Here is a 23,319-nt window from a genome sequence, read left to right on the forward strand (position 1 = left end):
GAAAAAAAAAAATCTTTGTTGATTAATACGATTTAATTCGTTTTGATTGACGATTAACGGTATCTCGACAGAATAACAATGAAAATAAAATTAAAATAATATTTTGTCATTTATAGAAGTTAACAAATAATACATTGAACGTACGATATCATTAACGCTTTTCATCTTTTACGATGAGGGGAACAGCTTCGTTGATAAATATTTTCTTTACGCGTTAAATGACTTAGATTTTTTAACAAGATCGACAATTTTATTCTCGCTATTTAATATCAAGTAGCCATTAAAATAACTTATTATTCATTAACACTTATCTATATATAAGCACTGCCACTCAACAGAGATAAATGATACTGGCATGGAGTCGATCATTTATCTACGTCAATCTTTGACCGAGGTTGTTGACAAAATCTACTCGCAATCCGTACAACTTTGATTAAATATTTTGATTCCGTTTTAATTTTAAAATATCACTCTAACCTGAATGTCAAGGCTAGTTTTTCGCTGAGCGTTATAAATATAAAAAAATGCATAGAGAATCTACAAAATAATAAACTTCTAAATAATGGCAAAGAATAAATAGTCATCAATAGTTCTTTATTTGAGTATAACGGAAGAAGGGAACAAAAATTATAAGATAGAAAAATGATATATTAAAATATGATAAAAAAAAAAAAAAAAACACTTTCTTCTTTTTGTAATATGTTTTGGATTAAAAATGCCTAGAATTTTTGTAAACGTCAAAATTCGACTTTTTGTCTAATTAAGGATTATTTCTTGTATTGAATTTCTTTATCGATCGATACTATTATCGATCGATACGACTGTATTCATTTGCTTTTTGTATCACAGATGGTACCACAATTCGCAATAATAGGCGAAAATTATTGCAAAATTTTTAATATCCAAAAAACAATTCTAGAACGATATAATGTTAATTAATATCTTGTATATCTTTATTCATTTATGGAATTAAGATTTCTATATTTATTTTTACACTTAACATTTTTTTGAATTTCGATAGTTCTTCCTATAAATTTTCATGAAAATCAAATTTATGTTTCTCTCTCGTTCGAACACGTCGTATAAAAATTGAGATATCAATGTTTAAAGAATTTATTTTAAATTAGTATTAGTTCATAAATTACAAAAGATTGTGAAAATATATATAATAAACGACAATGGATTCTTTTACGTTATGACATCGAAATCATGGTTGCAAGTTTAATTTTGCCGGTCTTCCGAAGAACCTGCTTGATCCGTTCTTTTACTTTCGCGAGAGCTACTTGAATTCGAATGCAGATATTTATCCGAAGTGTACTTGAATTTTATCTTCGATTTACCCTTAGAGTTCCGTACGCGCTGTACAATATCCTCAATGCATCTTTGATCCTTTTCGCTAATGCTAGAACTTACACCGCCACCCACGTGCTCTTCGAGTTCTCTGAAAATGTAATAATCTTTTTAAAGCCGTGTATTACTACATTAAGCAGAATTAAATATTCGTAGAAATAACAGATTATAATACATTAGCAAGAAAAGATCTAGAAATTGTAGAGAATTAAATTAATCATTTAATCGAGATATCATAATTTGTAAGATTTCACACGAAGATCAGGTTATATAATCATGTATTACACGTGTGTGTTTGCTCTTTTACCTGCGTAGATTATAAATTAATTAAACAATTCGTTTGATAAAATAGACATTGAAGATAATTCAACTCAGGTAAATATTTCCAATTAAAATTTATTATTGTATTATTTAAAAATTAAATACATTTATTATGTCATTATTTTCAAATTGTTTCACGAAGGGGAAAATTTCGTGCCTTTTAAATTAAAGCGCGAAAAGACGCTCTACGTCTACGTCATCGCTATGCGTGACATACTTATATCACGATATGTCGCGGCAATTTCACGGGCAATCTCGCGACGCGTCGAAATGGAACCGCGCTAATTCCGCGATTGTTTCGCCGTATATATAAATAATTTGATTTTAATACATGTACCTATTTGACTTTACTTACGTCGTCTTATCAGTATCACGAAAGAGTTTAGCTATCGAGAATATAGAGAATATGGAAAGAACAAACGATGGATCATTGCAACGAGTTTATCAAGGCACAAGTAATCTTTGCATATTACTATTGTATATTATGCAGAATATAAGAAATTACAGAAAAAAGACTGATTCTTCAAAAGTCGTAGAGAACTTCTAATTAATCTTTTAATCGAAAATTAATTTGTGACATTTGACGGGAATTATACAGATTGGGCAATTTTGCAGCAAATATCCGTATATGTGTTTGCTTTCTTATCTGTGTAGACTATAATTAATCAAACAGTTGTTCTGATAAAACAGACACATTACAGATATAAAATTTTCAATCAAAATTCATTATTACTTGAAAGACCGAATGCATTTGTCGTATCATTATTTTTTAAACTGTCTCATGGAGAGAAATATTTCGCGCCCTTAGTCGAAAGCGCGGCAAGAAACGTGAAACGTCATCGCTATGTATGACATACGTCACGATGTATCGCGGCAATTTCACAAGCAATCTCGCGACGCGTCTGGAACCACGACAGTTTCGCGATCGTTTTGTCGTACAAATAATCCATCAATATACGTATTTGGCATTATTTCAGTCATCCGATCAACATCACCAGCGAGTTCAGCTACCGAGAATATAGGGAGCATGGAGAGAAACAAGCGATAGATCATTGCAACGAATTTATCGAGGCAAGTGTTGTCCGCATATTACCGTACATACTATACAGAATGTATATGGGTGTGCTCGTATAGAAAAAACAAATTACGGTAAAAAAAAAACTGTTCTTCAGAAGTGATAGAAAACTTTTAATTAATTCTTTAATCATGACATCAATATGTAAGATTCGACACGATGATCAGGTTATATAATCCCATGTTAATAGTATGTTAAGAGCGCGTATATTTTTGCTCTTTTATCTGCGTAGATTATAAATTAATCAAACAGTTGTTTCGATAAAACAGACACATTACAGATATAAAGTTCTCGATTCATTATTACTTGAAAAACCAAATACATTTGTCGCGTCATTATTTTTAAACTGTCTGATGAAAAGAAAAACTTCGCGCCCTTAGCCTAAAGCGCGGGAAGAAACGTGGCACGTCATCGCTACGTATGACATACGTCACGATGTATCGCGGCAATTTCATGGGCAATCTCGTGACGCTTCGGAACGAAACCGCGACAGTTTCACAGTTTCACGAGTTCAGCTACCGAGAATATAAGGGAGCATAAAGAGAAGAAACGGGGGATCGTTGCAACGAACTAATCAAGGCAAGTAATCTGCGCGTTTCGTTATCATTCATAACCATTTCACTTGATTAATGCAATCTACTATGTTTACACGAGCATCGTATCGCATTTCAAATCTTTTACAGTGAAAATCGCAGTGTAACCTCTATGTCCGAACTTTCGATCGATTATAGCATTGACTCTGCAAATTTATAAAAAATACCTTATAGGTTTCACTGCAATTGTTACGTATTATGCGCATAATGAACATCAATGCTCGTCTTTCGATAATAAACAACTTCAAAATGAGCTGCGATCGTTTATTATTAATGAAATAAATTTAATTAAGCAGAGCTCACTTCTGATGTCGATGCAGCTTTGCAATTAATTTATTCAGATACAGCGTTTCCTTTTGCATCACTTTTAGTTCCGATTCTTTGTCCTGGAAAGAAAAAAAATCACTCATGTAAATTAAACGTTATTTCTTGCCTTCGTTAAAATAATAATTTTAATAATTATTAATTACAAATGTTTTAATATTTTTAAATTATTTGCATTATTTATAATATCAAGTTTGATATGTAATCGTACAATAAAATCAAAATATTACATTATAATAACATTTTCAAATAAGATATGCATACAGTTGTTAGTCACAGATGCGATCACATATGGATGCTTTATATATATGCGATACAAGTATCTTTTTTAATAATTGAAACAAAATAATATCGAAATCGAAAATAAGAATATCTTATCATAAAAGGTACTTATGCATGTTACGTATATAGATAGATTCGTGAAAACGTATTAACGCTAAATATTTTACAAAACGTTTAATATTTATCGCTGCAAGTGCTTTTTCTTTACAAATTGTACCGTTTTCTTACGCCAGTTTAATATTCGACACATCAACTTATCATTCCGGAATCTAATTTTCATTGTATACCGAGATTTTCTATTATTACCGTCAAAGCCTTCGTAATCACGCAAAGCTCGTTCTGACGAGTTTCGCAGAGATGACGCGTGGTGATCGTCTCCGCGGTTAGCCGTGCTAATTGCTGCTGAAAATTCCGCTCGCGCTCTATTGCTTTATCCCAAGCATCTTCTCGAACAATTACAGCATCCCTCAAAGTTTGCATATCCCTCTCCAGTAACTGAAATTCCGATCTACTCATATCGTTAGAAGTATGAACACATGCAATTGACTTGGATTAAGCGAAAAAAAAAAATTATACAGAAAAATTGTACTATGTAATAAAATAGGATTAAATTAGTATTATTTAATTATTGTAAAATTAGCTTAGTTTCTTCTGACGTTTGATTAATATTCGTTAAAAAAAAAGACAATTTATGATCAGAAGTTTATTCTCTTCGTTTTCATTAATATCTGGTAAATTTGTAAAATCTACGGAAATCTTTAAATCTTAATCAAACTTATTTGAAATGAGTTATACAAAAATATACTTACAGCAAAGGTTACTTACAATTATAGATATCACTTTATTTGTAATATTAGTAAATTTTTAAGATATCAATCGCATATTTTATCCGTCTAATTTAGCGAAAATATCAGATATTTGCAGGTCTCGTGGTTAAAAATTTAATTTGCAAATTTGACGATTAAAATGTTTAATTCATACGTGCTTCGATTTAGAATGTTAAAATTTAAAAGTTTGAATTACGACAGAATGCATTTGGATATGTGTTTGCCTAATCTCCCGTGTAATTGTGAAGCGTGTACCGATTTAAGTAACTTGAACCTATGAGAACTTACTTCGTGATAGTGACCGTAGGTAATTCCCTTTGGCAACCCTCCAATTTCCCTTGGCAATCTTTGCAAGTTTCCCAAATTTGTAACTCGCAATCTGCCTTAGAAACGATATCCGTCGATGAAGTGCACTTATCTATCAGACAGATATTGTCATTTTTCTGAAATTTGCGCATAACAGATTTCAAATTCATATATTTTACATTTAATACTGTGCAAATTTTATATGATGATTCATATGAGATTTTGCAACAATAACGTAAGAATTTGAGGCATTTAAAAAAAAATTGTATATAACAACAAAGAAATATATATAGATAACATAACAATAATGCGATGTCTGCGATTAAATACATGTTACGTATGTGGAAAAAATTAATATAAATTTAGAAAAATAATAATTAATTAATATTTTATAATTAAAAAATTTTGAATTAATTATTATGATTTAATTATTTCATTCTTATCTCAAAATTTTTATTCAATTTTTATGCAGTGCAACATAAAATAGCATCTCACACATTGTATTTAATTATATCTTATTTCATATACTTTTCTATTATTCAGCAAATATTATTGTTCTCACCGTTTGCTTTGCTGACATATCGGTTAACTTCAATCTCTCATTACTAAGTTTATTTTGCAACAGTGATACATTCTCTTGCAGTTTCTCCATTGTAATTGCGTCCTTTTCGAACCTGCGTACCGAAAATTATCTTAAGTTTGGCAAATTTGTCTTAAGATAGAGAAATTTGCAAACGTAATTGTTATATTACGCTTGATTTAAAAAACGCCTAATTAAACATGTAATTAACCACAGTGTAAATCTCTCACCGCCTTGTCAAATTCTTGTTTTCCGCAGTAAGATCGCGATTTCTGAGATGCAGCGCCGCATTGGTGTCCTCTAGCAGCTTTAAACAAATCTGCATCTTCTCGATCGAGACCGCCGGCATCGATTCACGATGCCTCGTCGTATATGTGCCCGCGATTCTCGCCATTTGTACGTTCGAATCTGGAAACGGCGGATCGCCCCTGCCTACGACGCGGAATTCCAAACCAAATTAATATTCGTCATTTCTGCGACTGACATGCTTCGCATCGCATCGAATTAAAACGATTTGGTACGATTAAAACGAGATGGTTGCTCAATTGTGTAGAAATTGATAACTCGATTAAATCAGAAAATAAGAATCAATTCCATATATATTTAAGTTTGATCAATTTTTTTACAGATTTTACTTAAACAAATAAAATAATCAAAGTTTTTAATAATTGTTATTAATATCTATAATAGTGAAGCAATGTAGCAATTATTAATGATATATTTAAATTATACGATTAAATTATTAATATATATGAGAAAGCTAATATTCTTGAGTACATATACATTGCTTAATACAAAAAAGTTTTAAATTTAATTTTTGCACGTTAGAGCCTAGAAAAAATAGCATAATTTCTTCTAATTTCTGCATAATATTTTTTACCTTCTTTATATGTTTCGTTATCATTTCTACTCAAATTATACGGCTTCCAATTTGAATAATTTCTTGGGTAACTTTCTGAAAGACGGATAAATTCATACAATTTGATGTACTGTATAAAAAAAATATAACTGCTGTGATTTAAGAGACGGGATATTGCGTCACATATTGGATCAAAGTGTTATATCTTTTATATGAGAAAATATAGCAGCGAAACTCGTATTCTACAATTTTCTCTGGTGTTAAGTTAGAAAGGACAGTTTTATTGTCTCTATCTAGGTTTGTAAAATTTTCAAGTAATATCATCAGTTTCCAGAAATATGTAATAAAAAATTTAGCAATTCTAATTCAATTTAAAAATAAAATAATAAGAAAACATCAGGCAAATAATCTGAACCTTTATATAAAAGTCATTTCCGAATTTAGCATAAATTCTCAAGAATATAAAGAATATGAATTTTATCTCTATATTTTTCGTACATTATACTTTAATACAATTAGGTTTTTATTAGAATAAAATATAGGAAGTTACGCACTATTGCAGGCTTCGGAACAAGGGTTTTTGATGGTAGATGTATGGCAGGTCGTCGTATAACAGCTGTGAGGATACTTAAAGTCCAAGTGCAATCCATCCCGCCGCGAATCCATTGTTCGGTAATGAGTGCACGACATAGCTCTCCGCGTTCTCGCCGATAAGACTGACAAATGTAACTCCGTTATAAGCCACTCGCTATTCTGGAAAGAAAATTCTCTCGTCTATCTTCCTATCTTCTTTCACAAAGTGAACGTATGTTATAGTTCCTTTCACGAAAATGCCTTTTTTAAGCGTAATTCTTTAAAAACCGATAGAGCGAGATTCATCTTATACAATTTAATGTGATTTTTTTCATGTTTATGACTCTTCAAAATTAACTGTTCCAAAAACAAGAATATATATATATATATATATATATATAACTTTTGTATTAAAATAACTTGTCGTCTGTGTCGTTGACCAGAATGCTGACACCTCTTCTCAATCTTTCTTTTTCACGGGCGATAAATAATGAACCATTGATCATGGGATCGGCAGGTCCCTTACTGACCTAAAAGACCTTTTCCTCGAGTCTTCACATATCCTCGTTTAAAGGGGTGGAAACGAAATGGATATGTTACGTAAGCCACATGCGCTGTACGTTCTACCGTGAAATTTAATTAATTCTCCTGTGTGGCCATTGGTTACCGAATTCCTTTGTTTCCAACGTATGTTGCTGCATAATTCATGGCTATTAATAATATGCAAACTTGGTATAAAACGTTGCTAAGTATTACAATTATTATTTTGAAGTCAATGATAATTTTTGCATGTAAAATATATTTAATTTTTGCATGTAAAGTATATTTTTTATTAACTTAATTTATGACATTTAGTAACATTTTTATTTTAGATTTTTAAAGATTGCCGTATAAACAAAATATTTATATACAATATCAAATATATATGTATATACGTATACAAATATAGGTCTTACATTATTCACATTTGTATCGAGTATAGTCATAATTTATAGCATTATTTACTTATGACATTCATAAATAATTCAGAATCTTTAAATTTTAAATAAGAACGCTAAATAAAGTATGAAGCTAGTCAAAAGCTAAATTAAATATTTGTTAGACATATAAAAAAATTCATAAATAGTAAATAATAATATTGAAATGAAATGAGCGGAGATATTTCTCTGCGAAAGAATGAGCATTATAAATGATCATACGAGCCATTGTTTGAATTATGATGGGGCGCCATTAGGCTTTATGATTACATGAATCGTAAATGGAGATGAAGAAACAAAAAAAAAAGAATTTATTTTGGCTAGCCAAAATACGCATCGCGAATTTTTCGCACGATTTAATGTTACCGTGTAACGTTCGCAAATGTTCACAATATACGATATGAGCAAAATTTAAAAGAAAAGTTTAAAATAAATTTAGAAAAAGAGAAACTAATTAATCTTTATTTCACTTGAAATATAATTAATTTTATGGATAATGTGTGTATACATACGTGATACATAATGAGCAGTAGAAGCTGTAAAATATAATTGTAGTATTTATAAGAAACCCATCTCAAATAAATTTGTTTAATTAATATTTGGCTTGATGTCTATGAAATATCAAATTTAATTTAATTGAAACTCTACGTTATTTTATGCTACAAGTTAAAACCCTATACGATCTTATGTTTATATTATTGTTTTTATAAATCGTTAAAACATTTTTATAATTAAAAGATTAAAGAAGAAGTAATAAATCATACTTTTTCATGGGCGATAAATAATGATTACTGTGAATCACTGATTATGAGATCGGCAGGTCCCTTACCGATTTAACAAAACTCTATTTAAAAAAGCAAGAGTTGCATATTGCAAACTCTTTACATCTTTGCAAAGAGTTGTCATATAGTTCATAAATAATGAAATTAAAAATTGCCTTAAATAATTTATACATTTATTTATCTTTATCTACAAATAGTATTATTGAAATGTATATACGAACAATGTTACATTATATATATATATATATATATATAATCATAATAATTTATATATAATATATCCGTTTTTACACAATATAATTAATAATACATATCAGCCTATGCATTTGCATGTTTAAAAATTATATATGCATTGTTGTACTTATTATACATATAATTCGCACATTGACGTAAAGATCTTAGCTCTAAAATACAATAAACAGTCAAGTTTAGTATAACAAAAATATTATAATCAAGAGTTTCTAAAATTAACAATATAAATAAGATAGAAAGAGGCAAATCATAAGTACGTAAAGCTGCGCGCGATATTTAGATCAAATGGAACGTGTGTTACCGTATATTAAATTAAAAGGCTTACTATACATGCGCGTATCGTTTAGAGCATGTGTTATTGACGAATTAAAAAAAAATTTTTACACAAATCAGTCTTAGCATCAAAATAAACTAAGTTGCTTATGATCATAAAGGGATAACAGATAATGTTTTTTCTTCTCTTTTTGATATTATGAATCCTTTGTAACAACTTAAATTGTTAGATAAATATTAATAAATCGCGTGTAAAATGCAAACAAATTGCAATTATTCGATCCCTATAATTTATTTCAAATCGCTAGGTTAATATATAATTCTAAATCTCGTGTCCTACATTTCAATATCGCATTGATTTTCCAAGCTCATTTTGAATGAATATTAAGACACTGATGATCGAACAGACAGTGATTGCGATGGATTGAATAACGGAAACGTAGTTTTAGAGAAGGAGGCGAAGAGCAAACGTTAACGCTTCGGTATCCAGATGTTCGTTGTGTGTGTGTATATACTCTTACTAAAATATTTATTCATTATAAGTACTTTGTTTATGCAACAACATATTTCTAAATCACCGTACAAGACGAAATCTGACGATTTGATCGGAGAAACTATCATCGATCTATCATCGTATATAGATCATGATGTTAATAGATAATAGATCATAAGATGTCACGATACCTTAGACAGTCATAACACTCACAAAAGTGCAGGTAGAATATATAATACACATTAATATGTTACACATCATTATTTTACGGGTATATATATACACGCGGATATAATTTCTCGTTCATTTAGCTATATTATACATTTAGATGCGTACATATACGCACGTATACTTTGAGCGTATTATTTTCCACACAGGCTGTTCGATGGCTGCGGCTAGATATCTTTTATCCTATGGCTATTATCTCGGAAATATATGGAAATACAATATGTTGATAAAATGAGATGTGAAATACAGAATATATTATATTTTTTATTACAACTAATATTTTAAAAATATAATATATATATGCGCGACAATATATCTCGCGTATATTGCATATGATGCAGTAGATAGAGAATTGATTAAATAATTATAATACATTCATCATTCTATCAAATATGTAGTTTTTTTATATATAATTTTATTTATATATAAAAGCGGAATATATTCCAGAATCCGCTATTTTAATTTTAATAATAGATTTGAACAATCTTGAAGTCTCAACGAGAAAGAATAATTATTACATTCTGGCAAGAACATAATATGTCTCGGAAATAAAAGCGAGAGGATAAAAGATATCTTTGACAATCGATTGAGCCCAAAATAAGTTTATCTAATATGTCTAATAAAATCACGCAGGTAATAGGAAACATACATTATTACCGCACTACAAATGTTCCCTTTAATACTGATACTATGAATGCTCACACACAATTATTTTAGATTAAGTATTGTATTGTGATTATTTTTTTTGCGATTTATGTAAAGTTTCTTTAAATCTAATTTTTATGCCTGAGAAGTAGAAGAAAATAGTACAAAATTATCAATTCTTGAAACATTGTTATTATCATCAAGAAAATAATATATATGAATTAAAAGTATGCTATTAAATCTCAAAATTTATAAGTATGTAATTAATTATGCATAATTAGTATGCATTAATTATTGTAAAAATACAATAAATTTGCGTTGTATACGTAAAAGATTTCCAGATAAATAATTTATATTTGTTTGGTAAAAACTATTTATAAAATTTTGAAGGAGAGGAAGTTATATGTTAAATATTTTATATATAAGTTTCTTAATCTGATATATATATATATATATATATATATATATATATATATATATACATACATATGTATTATTTATTTATGTAATGTATCTTTGAAATACGTATTAATATGATTTTGATCTTTCTCTTGAAAGACCTCTTCCTCTGAAAAATTATTTTTTAGATTTCTTTGATCTTATCAGATACTAATTTGCATATGTCTAATTAAAAAAAATATATAATAGAAGAGTGGTACTAAAACATACAAATATTTTAAAATAGACTTATATCACAAATAAAATATAACCAAATTGTTTTATCATAACACTTATTGTTAGCATAGAAAATTGTCGATATTATTTATAATATTGTCTTCTAATGCGAAAAAAATCACTTTTAAATGATTCGTAAAATATATAAATGATTGCACTGTCCACGTGCAAGTCAGTGAAGACAAATTCACAATAATGAATAGGATAGTGCTTTGTGTGTAATTTATGAATTAACCTATATAGTAGAAGAACCCTTCCTTTCTCAGCGCGTTATCAGTTCTTTTTTATTGGACGGTATAAGAAAGTTATACGAGAGATTTATCGTGGATAATATTACAAATATTATTACAAAAAATATTTGTTAACTTCCTCCGTCTGCCTTTGTATGATTTTGCTTTGTTATAAGATTGAAATTACAATATTTTTGCATTTTAGTTAAAAATAATTAATTAATATTTAATATACATTTTCTGTCGAATATTAAATTTATTTATATCAATTATTTTATTAAATATTAACGAACAATCTGAGATATCGCGTATACACATATACATACACGTACATATATACGCACGAGTATGGATGTATATTCTATATTGAAATAAAAATTATAGATGTTAAATTGCTACAATTTAGATACAAATATGTATGCTATTTTTCATTAATATATATGACCACTTTGATAGCTTTTAATTAAAAATTAGAAGACTATACGATATAATTATAGATGTGTTTCTTCTCATTTTCATCACAAGGAATTACGAAATAAAACTGTATCTCGTATGAAACTTTACAATATCAAATCGTTCATTTATAATAATTGTTATTACACTTTACGTATAGAAAATTACAGATTATCGAGAATCGAGAAGATACCAATTTATAATATCAAACATATTATTAGAGCATAATTTTATTTTTAATTTAAGATAATTGTCATGTTCTTGATTATCATGTCTTATTGAAAGCGGACCAATCTCAGCAATATCATTGAAAATCGGTTGTAAGAAAAATATTATATACATAACAAACGATATTGAAGGGTATATTGTAAAAGCGAAAACTTTTTTTCAGAGCAAGAAATTTCTTGCAATCGTTCATTAATAGATTTTTTTTTTTTTTGCAAAAATTATTATATAGAAGACATAGAGAGCGCTCGGATATATCTATGTATTTTCAAATTGGTACAACATTTGCTTGCAAAAAAATAATTTACTTTTCTATATGATTCATAAGAAAGATGAGTTATGTTCTTTTTCTAATAATAATTAATCGCTGGCGTAGGCAAGTAAAACTATTAAAGGTCCATTTCGATGTAGAATATAAATCTACAAAGAAATTGATGTAACCACATCTCAGACATCGTGAACTCTAGACCAGAGAGACCATAACGCGTTTCCGCGACGTAGAGTGCAACATAGTAAAGTGTCCACTTCTGCGGGAGGACTGTGCCGTCAGGGACGTCGTCACGGTCGTCCTCGTACTGCTATTCGTCGCTCCGATACCGAAGCAGTGATGCGAATTTGTCGGGCACCAACCCGAAATCCAGGATATTGCCTGCATGTTCCTACCGAGCAACAATTGCTGTTTAACGGAGAAATCTTGTAGTGGAAAATTGTTGCGACGTCGGATCTTTTATCCTGAGAAAATATTGTCATCACCGCAAGCATTGTTTTGCAACAGGACATTTAAACATTACATAAGAAAATATCTGCAAATTTTATGGCTATTTTAATTATAGCTTTTATGAATTGGAGATTTTTTTCTGTTAATTTAATATCGTAAAAATTATTAATATTTTTAGATTGTGTGAGTGTGTGTGTATATGATTCATGTTCTTCCGTAAAAATTTTTAGCTCATATTTAAGAGAAATGCTTTTAACATTTTAAATAGATCCGAATGGAATAGCGAAATTAATATTAAGATTATCATGATATAACCATAATTATACATAATTTATGATTAATGTACTCACCGTACGGTTTTACAGAATGGAGTACTGAAGAGGCAATAAATAATCGGGTTAGCGGCTGAATTGAGCGGCGTCAAACTTTGTATGAAAGTGGCGACTGCGATATTCGTCTGAGTTTTGGGTACATGCCCATAAACTTGAAGGAGATCGAAAACTATGTACGGACTCCAGCAAAGGATAAATACTGAAACATAGAATTGTTCTTCGCTTATATAGTGAGTATTACAATTTATGTTACGTTTATAATACAGTGTTAATTTTTGTGGGATCTGCAGAAATATGCAAACATTAGGATAAGAATGCACAATTATTATTGTAATATTTGGAAAATAGAAAAAAACAGTGTACATAATTAAAATACTAAAATTCTGACAGAGCTCCAAGCTTTCTGTCAGTTCCACTTTAGATAATGAATCTAAAATAGCGAGATGCTCTATTTATCTTTTGAATCAGGCTTTGACTTATTTTGTAGCTTTCATTTTAGAGCATATAATCGCATATAATCGCCGATCTCCCTTTTATTCTTTGCAGGAAGTTTATAAAACAAAAAAAATTCAAAAATATTTTTATAATCACAAAATAAAAAGTATAGACGATTACATTTGATTTGATTGTTTTTGATCGCAACATTATTAAATTTTTGATGATTCTCCTCCGAACATCTCTATCTTTCGGAAACGGCTCTTTGTTTGATTTATGATACATTCAATATAATATTGAATTAAACACGTGCATTGCATAAATAATAATATTTATAGGATATTTCATAATAAAAGTCAATCAAAATTTAAAAACTACTGATACTTGGACAGTCTTACAATCAGAGAGTCTAAAAAAAAATGGTTTTTAATTTATCAGAGGGTTTCTCGTTGAAATTAAAGAAGTTGCGAGGAAGTTATATTTTGACGAATACATTTTGGGACATGATAGATATAACCATCTTTCATTTTTCAATAAATCGACGACAAAAAAGAGTTAAGCACTACCATTGCGCCGATATTGGAAAAACTACGAGCTGAGAGAAGATATCAGTCGCCAAATGGGAAAATGGCAGAACATCTGACGCACGGTGAAATAACTTTTCTAATTAAAAAATCAAAGTAGCTTCAAATTGTTCTCACGGCAAATTCATTTTTCATTTGAGAACATTTACCTTCAGGATATCGAGATTCTGTAATTGAAATGAAGGTGAAAATTACAAAAATGAGCAAATATACAACGGTACTAGGTTTGGACCAATGAAATTATAAATTTTCCAGCAAATTCGCTCATTTTCGTAATTTTTACCCTCATTTGAATTACGGAATCGATACTCTGGCTTTTCTGTTTCTCCAATAATATTGTTCTAATGCATTAGCGATTTATAAATAGTGAAATCATTGAACTCATTAATAGGTATAATATCGAAAATATTGCTACATCTGCAATCTGACAGAACAACTTTAGAAAATAATCTTGTAAAGTAAGCCCACAATTATTTTACCAATTTAAAAAAAAAATTTGCAACGGTTAAAATATTATAAAAGAGCTCTTTAGAAGAGATTTTACAGTTCGTTTTCTTTATACGATATAAAATGCAAAAAAAAGACCAATTTTTAAATTTATTAATATAATTATTGCACATGTATCTGAGACTAATAACATATTTATCTACGCTGCAATAAAAAAATTTTAGTAGAAAACTTTTGTTACATATATGTTTTTACATATTATTTAAAGATATTATAACGGTTTATCGAAAATTGAAAATTGTGAGTGGTATTTTTAGTACAATGATGAATGATTATGCAAGAAAAAATTCGATTAAATATAAATCGACATATTTGATTCGTCATTGCGATGAGTGTGCAACACTCTAATGTCCCATCAAAAACGTATAAATGTTTCCAAAGGATGCAATGAATGATCAGCATTGTGTGTCTTCTTTATGACTGACGGATGAACGTATCTATTGTCATTTTGAGAACGGGGATATTGCTGGTGTATAAATATGGTATGTTTGTGTTGGGGAGTTCACTGCTCCGATATTCTTATAGTCGTTTTAAAATAAACAGTTGTTAAATGTTTATCACGTAGAAGCTTTAGTAAAAGACTCGTAAACATTGAAATAAAACTAATACAGCAACTAAATTTTTATATATTTTTATATTAAGCATAAATTTTTTATTAAAAAGTATGTTTGTTTAGTAAATCTATTAATGACAGGGCAAAGAGAGAGAGAGAGAGAGAGAGAGAGAGAGAGAGAGAGAGAAGAAAATTTGATATTCGTATATTATTATGAGATATTTAATATCAAAATTATTACTTTTATAGGTTATTAAAAAAAGAGAGAAATGATTAAAATTTTAAAGCATACTAAATGACTTGCACAAATTGCAATATTTTTAAAGATATACTGTTTTATTTATCTGTTACTGCTTTTCGTAAAATTGCATTAACAACTGCAATAGTTTTAAAAAAAGTTTAACAATTATTTAATACAATTATTTAATTCTATTCAACAATACTTTTTCGCAACCCGAGAAAAAATGATATAATATGATGCCATAATCAGATATAAATATATATAATGAATTATGAAAGGATCTGATAACATATAATATAATATATAATTTTATATGATCATATAAAATTACATATGTTATCAGATCTTTTCATAATTAATTATGTATATTTATATCTAAGACTACTTTATGTCATTTTTTTTTCAGGAAGCTATTTAATAATTAAAAGATAATTTAATAGCAGAAATTAGCACATCTTTTAATAAAAATACAAGAAATGGGGAAATATTAGTTCAATAAAAAGATCTCTCAATTTATGGAAACGTATAGGTCCTTTACCTCGAGATATATAAAAATCAAAACACATCATAAGCGCAATCGCAATACGCATACGATATATTATATGCGCATGGTAATTTCAAAACACGAAACAAGATTACGTTGCTGTTGTAGCCACAGTTTTTACGCGACAGTTTTTTATTCTGCGTGCAGATTGATAGATCTTATATGCGTTGTCCGCAATTTACCAATTTTATTTAATTTAGTGCGGCGGTTTGTTCTTAGATTACCATATATATACAATTCTTTTTGTCTTTAGATGGTTCGTTCTCGTACGAGAATATCGAATAGAGAATATACGCGTGCTTATCTCCTTATGGCGCGTCTTTTACGTTGCAAATAAAATGGTTCACCGATCTCGTATCAAAGACATAGGAAAAGCTTGATAGAAGGTTATTACTTTTTATTATCGCAAAATAGACGCCGCTGTCTTCGAGAATGGCGCTCCGTTTCCGTTATTATCCACGATGAAATATTCGTATACATACATATGTCAAAGAAAGAAAACACATTCGTGTCTCGAACGTATCGTAGACTGGAGTCTACTTTGGAATCTAAAAGTTTTCTTTACATCTTCTTGACAACTAACACATGAATAACGAGAAATCGTAAAAAAAAAATCAGGTATTAAAGTATAACTTTACAAGTCAAGTCAAAGAAGTTTATGTAAATATTTGCTTGAAAAGATTTCCTTCCAAACCTGAATATCCTTTGAAGTGGATCTTAATAACGCTATAGAATTTGAAACTACTTTCTGTGCTACAATCGTTTCTAGGTCTTGGTTCCACAATGATCAAATAAATAATATTTTTTTTAATTTATATATAAAATTACTTTTAATACATATATAAAAAAATATATGTATGTTTTTAATTTTATAAAAAGCATGCTTGTCATACGATCATAATTCATTCACAATAAAAGTAAACTACAATTAAATTCACTATAAATTGAATTGCAGCATATTTTGTGGTTTTCTACCCTTATTTTTTAAATAAGGGGTTTTTAAATAAGAGTTTATTTTCTAAACACATTTTTTTTTTTTTATTTCTTCTATTATAAATTTGACGAAAAAAATATATTTTCTTACTTCTCTATAAAGAGATAATACAAATTTGGTTAGGTTTACAATTATTAATTAAATAACACTATAACATTTTGCATTTGCAACATTTCTGTAAATGATTTGCGTCTTACCGAAAACTATGACGAAAGTCATTTTAACGGTTTTGATTTTCGCCCTGGGGATGAGACCTCTCGAGGATGCTCTTCGAGTGTCTCTAGTCGGTCCCTGACGTAGCGCTGCTCCTTGCGACCATATTGTGACCACGATGACTGTGTAACAGCCTCCTATTATCAGGGTGGGCGCTATAAAGAGGCTGAAACTCACCAAACTCATGTAGATCTTCCATTGGATCGGGGAGGCCAAATCGATCCAGCACTGTGTCGTACCCTATAAAATGATCTTCTGCGATTAGGCTCACCTCGTGAGTACCACGCGCATTCGATTTCCGATTACTGAAAAGTTCTTCCAAAAATGGATAAACGATAATGTAACGTTATCTACTGATATATTTTCTCTATAGTTAAAAAAAAAAACATAGTACACAAAAATTCAAAAACATATTTTTGAACAATTTAAAACTTTTTTAAGAACAATTTTGCGATATTTATAGTTTTTAAATAATTACTGCACTCAATATATATATATACATATGTGTGTGTACCTGTATTCGTTTCTCTTCGTATAAAAATATCATTGGCATACTGAATAACGCTGATAGAGCCCAAGCCGTAATTACCAAAGCTCGAGCTCTCCACCCTGCGATTAAAATTAATATATTAATCTTCAGATTACATTTTCGTGATTAATACATGAACACATAATGAAAAATAATTATACTCAACAAATATTAGAAATGTGATGCAAAATTGTTAGTGTTTGAAGATTAATTTTATAACGTAAATACACTTCTTTTTATAAAAGAAATTTATTATCCGATTGATTATTCTGTTTTTGTTTATGTTATGATTTTTGTAGGATATATTTTTAATAATCCAAGTATATATATAAACATGTGAGTTACTTTAATGTATAGCAAAAGCTCAATTTTTCTTTAAAAGAATCAAGGGAACAAGGAGAATTTGTTGTAATTAGCACTAATCTGTAATATAAGAGATATCGACGTGAATCCTTTTATTAATCCATTGATGATTGAGTATCGAGCGATGTTCGAACATGATAGATAGTCTAGAATTGGACATTTTTCGATTTCTGTAATTTCAGCTATCAACAAGCCACAAGAATGTCGATGGAAGACGCAAGATAAATTTTATATCAGTGCAAGGGGAAGATACGCATCACAACAATCCGTAAGATACCTCCATGTGATAGATGACACAACTGTCTCCAGTAGAAAGATAAAAGAATCCAGCTATCCTTTCTTCATTCTTTATCTTGTCGCGTCGAGAAAAAGGAGAAACCATCAAGAAAAAGAAAAAAAAAACAACATTTGACATTGAGAAGCAATATTAATTTTCAGAAGAACCATTATATTACAAATGCATCACAGGAATATGATCTGTTATTATTGACAGATATTATTGCTATCTATCAGAGCAACAATATTGCCGAGAGGAGTCTCACAGATGGCATCGATTTTCAGTATTTTTCACTTTAGACTTATCTAGCAAATTCTGCGAGTAAAAATAGATGCGCAGCATCTGGCAATAGAAGTCAAAGCAATTTCTCAGTAAGCGATAAATATGAGGAATAAAATAGAGGAAAGAGAGAAAGAGAGAGAGAGAGAGAGAGAGAGAAAAGAGTGGTGATTCAACACGCTACTTCTCGGGTGACATAAATACAAAGATGAATTCATTTCAGCGAGGTAAACTGCGCTATTCTGTATGTGATTGGTAGATATCGATAAAGTAACCATTAACCTGCTATAATCAGAAATATTTGATTGAAAACATATATTGAAACCTCATTAGAAGCAATTCCGTTATCGCACAATTACGATTAAATCGGCATAAAAATAATGATCAACTATAAGAGGATTTTCATTCTTACTATTAATCACACACAAAAGATTTACATTTTTTATTATTTCTCTTGTTTTTGTTGATTTAAATCCTTCATTATTATCGTTTTAAGTTTTCCTGATTTTAATATTGCTCTTGTCTTTTATTAATCTCAACTAAAAAGACAGAGAGAATCTCAAATAATATATTTTTCTTTTAATATTGTTAATCAACTGTATTGTACATAAGTTTTTTCAAAATATTTTCTTTTATTTATCAAAGGCGGATAAAAATTTTTGCATAAAAAGATAAGAGTAATATTTTTGCTTTGAAATAATCAGAAGTAGTGTTAATAGGCGGGTTCTAAGCCGGGTCCTCTGAGGGGGGGTGAGGGGCGAGGGGAAACCGCGCGGGCGAGGGGGCATGACGTCACGCGGGCGGAGGGGGATTTTGGAGGCGCGGGGTCCGCGGAGAGGGGGAGGGGACCGCGGCGGAACGGTAGGCGCGGGGTCCGCGGGGAAGAGGGAACGCGAAGGTACGACGCCGCAGCGCGGTGTATTACAAAGGGTGAGTGTCGATGTCCGACAGCTATAATTTATTATAAACAATATAAACAAATATCATCTCACACTGCACTATTGCACGTGCGGCATTGTTGAATTTCGTAGAAAGATTATTGCACGTGCGGCATTGTTGAATTTCGTAGAAAAATGATAAGGTTAGCGCCGATGTTTCGCGTATCCCGCATCATCATCCACGCGCATATCTCGCGCTCATGCGAACGCCTCGCGCCGTCCTTCTCCCACACATTACGGCATCGTACCTTAAGATCGCGCGCGGTTTGTACTGAGGATATGCAAGGAAGGGAAGCGAAAGAAATACATAATCATTTTTTTTTTTCATTTTTTTAACATATTTATTTATTTATATAGCGCCGATGTCCGGCTGCTAGAATTCGCGTCGGGACATGTTTATCGGTGTACTTACAAAAGGCGGGTGTCGATGTCTGAAATATAAGGCGAGCGCCAGTTTCCGACTGCTCGAGAATTTATAAATAATATAAACAAGATAGAACCATCGCGGTGCTCTCTTCATCTTTTTCCAGGAAGAGCCGTTTATCGTATCGCCTGTCGGGATACGTTTCGCGATACCATAACGCGATAGATTAAAAATATATAATGAAGAACGAAGGGTGTCAAAAACTCAGTATGCGATTTGAAAGCTTACGGTCCGTATATCGACTGAAACAGGTACAGCGGGTACTTGTAAATTTTTGTGATTGAGATATACGACGCGATAAGTGGTCGGTCCTGCTCCAATTGCAGACTTCCGATGTATCAGATCTTTCCGTGCAATATGTGCCCAATTTGCACACAGTAAAAAAAAACATTGGCATAAAAAGTGTGAAAAGTGTGATAATTGATTTTTAATTCACAATAATTTGATACAAGTTATGAATAAAATGAATCAATTTTTAACTGACGATAAGATGCGATATATAATAAAAATTTCCAGACACATGTTTTAAAAAAAAAACAAAGATTATTTTAAAATATAAATTATATAATTTTTTAAAATTGGATGATATAATTTTATTTACACGAATTCTCGATTCTTCTGGTCATTCTGCATATAAAATTGTTAAGGTATATATTGATTATGAAAAAATGTATGTAAACTTGATTGGTAGATCTATTTTGACGTAACAAAATATGAATATATATTTATTCAATAGATCGATAAATCGATATATCGATAGATCGACATATCGGTAGATCGATAGATCGATAGATCGATAGATCGATATATCGGTAGATCGATAGATCGATAGATCGATATATCGATATATCGATAGATCGATAGATCGATATATCGATATATCGATATATCGATAGATCGATATATCGATAGATCGATAGATCGATATATCGATATATCGATAGATCGATATATCGATATATCGAAAGATCGATAGATCGATATATCGAAAGATCGATAGATCGATATATCGAAAGATCGATATATCGATATATCGAAAGATCGATAGATCGATATATCGAAAGATCGATATATCGATATATCGAAAGATCGATAGATCGATATATCGAAGATCGATATATCGATATATCGATAGATCGATATATCGATATATCGATAGATCGATAGATCGATATATCGATAGATCGATATATCGATATATCGATAGATCGATAGATCGATATATCGATAGATCGATATATCGATATATCGATAGATCGATAGATCGATATATCGATATATCGAAAGGTCGATAAATCGATATATCGATAGATCGATATATCGATATATCGATAGATCGATAGATCGATATATCGATAGATCGATAGATCGATATATCGATAGATCGATATATCGATATATCGATATATCGATAGATCGATATATCGATAGATCGATAGATCGATATATCGATATATCGATAGATCGATATATCGATAGATCGATAGATCGATATATCGATATATCGATAGATCGATAGATCGATATATCGATAGATCGATATATCGATATATCGATAGATCGATAGATCGATATATCGATATATCGAAAGGTCGATAAATCGATATATCGATAGATCGATATATCGATATATCGATAGATCGATAGATCGATATATCGATAGATCGATAGATCGATATATCGAAAGATCGATAGATCGATATATCGATATATCGATATATCGATATATCGATAGATCGATAGATCGATAGATCGATATATCGATAGATCGATATATCGATATATCGATAGATCGATATATCGATATATCGATCTATCGATCTTTCGATAGATCGATATATCGATAGATCGATATATCGATATATCGATAGATCGATAGATCGATATATCGATAGATCGATATATCGATAGATCGATAGATCGATATATCGAAAGATCGATAGATCGATATATCGATAGATCGATAGATCGATATATCGAAAGATCGATAGATCGATATATCGATAGATCGATAGATCGATATATCGATAGATCGATATATCGAAAGATCGATAGATCGATATATCGATAGATCGATATATCGATAGATCGATAGATCGATATATCGATAGATCGATATATCGATAGATCGATATATCGATATATCGATATATCGATAGATCGATATATCGATATATCGATAGATCGATAGATCGATATATCGATAGATCGATATATCGATAGATCGATATATCGATATATCGATAGATCGATAGATCGATATATCGAAAGATCGATAGATCGATATATCGATAGATCGATATATCGATATATCGATAGATCGATAGATCGATATATCGATAGATCGATATATCGATAGATCGATAGATCGATATATCGAAAGATCGATAGATCGATATATCGATGGATCGATAGATCGATATATCGATAGATCGATAGATCGATATATCGATAGATCGATATATCGATAGATCGATATATCGATCTATCTATCTACCGATATATCGATAGATCGATATATCGATATATCGATCTATCTATCTACCGATATATCGATAGATCGATATATCGATAGATCGATAGATCGATATATCGAAAGATCGATAGATCGATATATCGATAGATCGATATATCGATTTATCGATCTATCGAATAAATATATATTCATATTTTGTTACGTCAAAATAGATCTACCAATCAAGTTTACATACATTTTTTCATAATCAATATATACCTTAACAATTTTATATGCAGAATGACCAGAAGAATCGAGAATTCGTGTAAATAAAATTATATCATCCAATTTTAAAAAATTATATAATTTATATTTTAAAATAATCTTTGTTTTTTTTTTAAAACATGTGTCTGGAAATTTTTATTATATATCGCATCTTATCGTCAGTTAAAAATTGATTCATTTTATTCATAACTTGTATCAAATTATTGTGAATTAAAAATCAATTATCACACTTTTCACACTTTTTATGCCAATGTTTTTTTTTACTGTGTGCAAATTGGGCACATATTGCACGGAAAGATCTGATACATCGGAAGTCTGCAATTGG

At 30.0% G+C, this 23,319-nt stretch overlaps 2 protein-coding genes across 4 annotated transcripts in view; both read right to left on the reverse strand.

Moving 5' to 3' along the window:
- Window positions 1–1,221: 1,221 nt before the first annotated feature.
- LOC138934065 (kinesin-like protein KIF20B) lies at window positions 1,222–7,207 on the reverse strand. Its single transcript, XM_070297470.1, has 7 exons — window positions 7,072–7,207; window positions 5,889–6,090; window positions 5,641–5,752; window positions 5,061–5,215; window positions 4,252–4,453; window positions 3,643–3,725; window positions 1,222–1,441 (listed from the first exon to the last, which is right to left on the reverse strand). Exons 1-7 carry the CDS (start codon window positions 7,205–7,207, stop codon window positions 1,222–1,224), a joined length of 1,110 nt encoding a protein of 369 aa, XP_070153571.1.
- A 5,369-nt stretch (window positions 7,208–12,576) lies between these two features.
- Window positions 12,577–23,319, reverse strand: part of Ccap-r (Crustacean cardioactive peptide receptor) — a 63,790-nt gene continuing 53,047 nt past the window's right edge. For all 3 annotated transcript variants that reach the window (XM_070297414.1, XM_070297417.1, XM_070297416.1), the window contains exons 5-8: window positions 17,959–18,053; window positions 17,429–17,684; window positions 13,392–13,572; window positions 12,577–12,982 (exon numbers count right to left, since the gene is read on the reverse strand). In XM_070297414.1, coding sequence (XP_070153515.1) covers window positions 12,787–12,982; window positions 13,392–13,572; window positions 17,429–17,684; window positions 17,959–18,053 — 728 coding nt within the window. In that variant the 3' untranslated portion in view covers window positions 12,577–12,786. The remainder of the gene's footprint in view (window positions 12,983–13,391; window positions 13,573–17,428; window positions 17,685–17,958; window positions 18,054–23,319) is intronic.

Source organism: Polyergus mexicanus, unplaced genomic scaffold (assembly GCF_030449975.1).
Source record: "Polyergus mexicanus isolate NDT 795.1 unplaced genomic scaffold, iyPolMexi1.0 SCAF_6, whole genome shotgun sequence".
NCBI lineage: Eukaryota > Metazoa > Arthropoda > Insecta > Hymenoptera > Formicidae > Polyergus > Polyergus mexicanus.

Excerpts from the sequence above, each read along its gene's own strand:
- LOC138934065 (XM_070297470.1), bottom strand. The coding sequence starts at position 7,207 with ATGTCGTGCACTCATTACCGAACAATGGATTCGCGGCGGGATGGATTG. Across the intron at positions 5,753-5,888 it reads AACAAGAATTTGACAAGGCG|GTTCGAAAAGGACGCAATTA; the intron begins GTGAGAGATTTA and ends TTCGGTACGCAG. Across the intron at positions 4,454-5,060 it reads CCTACGGTCACTATCACGAA|ATCGGAATTTCAGTTACTGG; the intron begins GTAAGTTCTCAT and ends CGATATGAGTAG.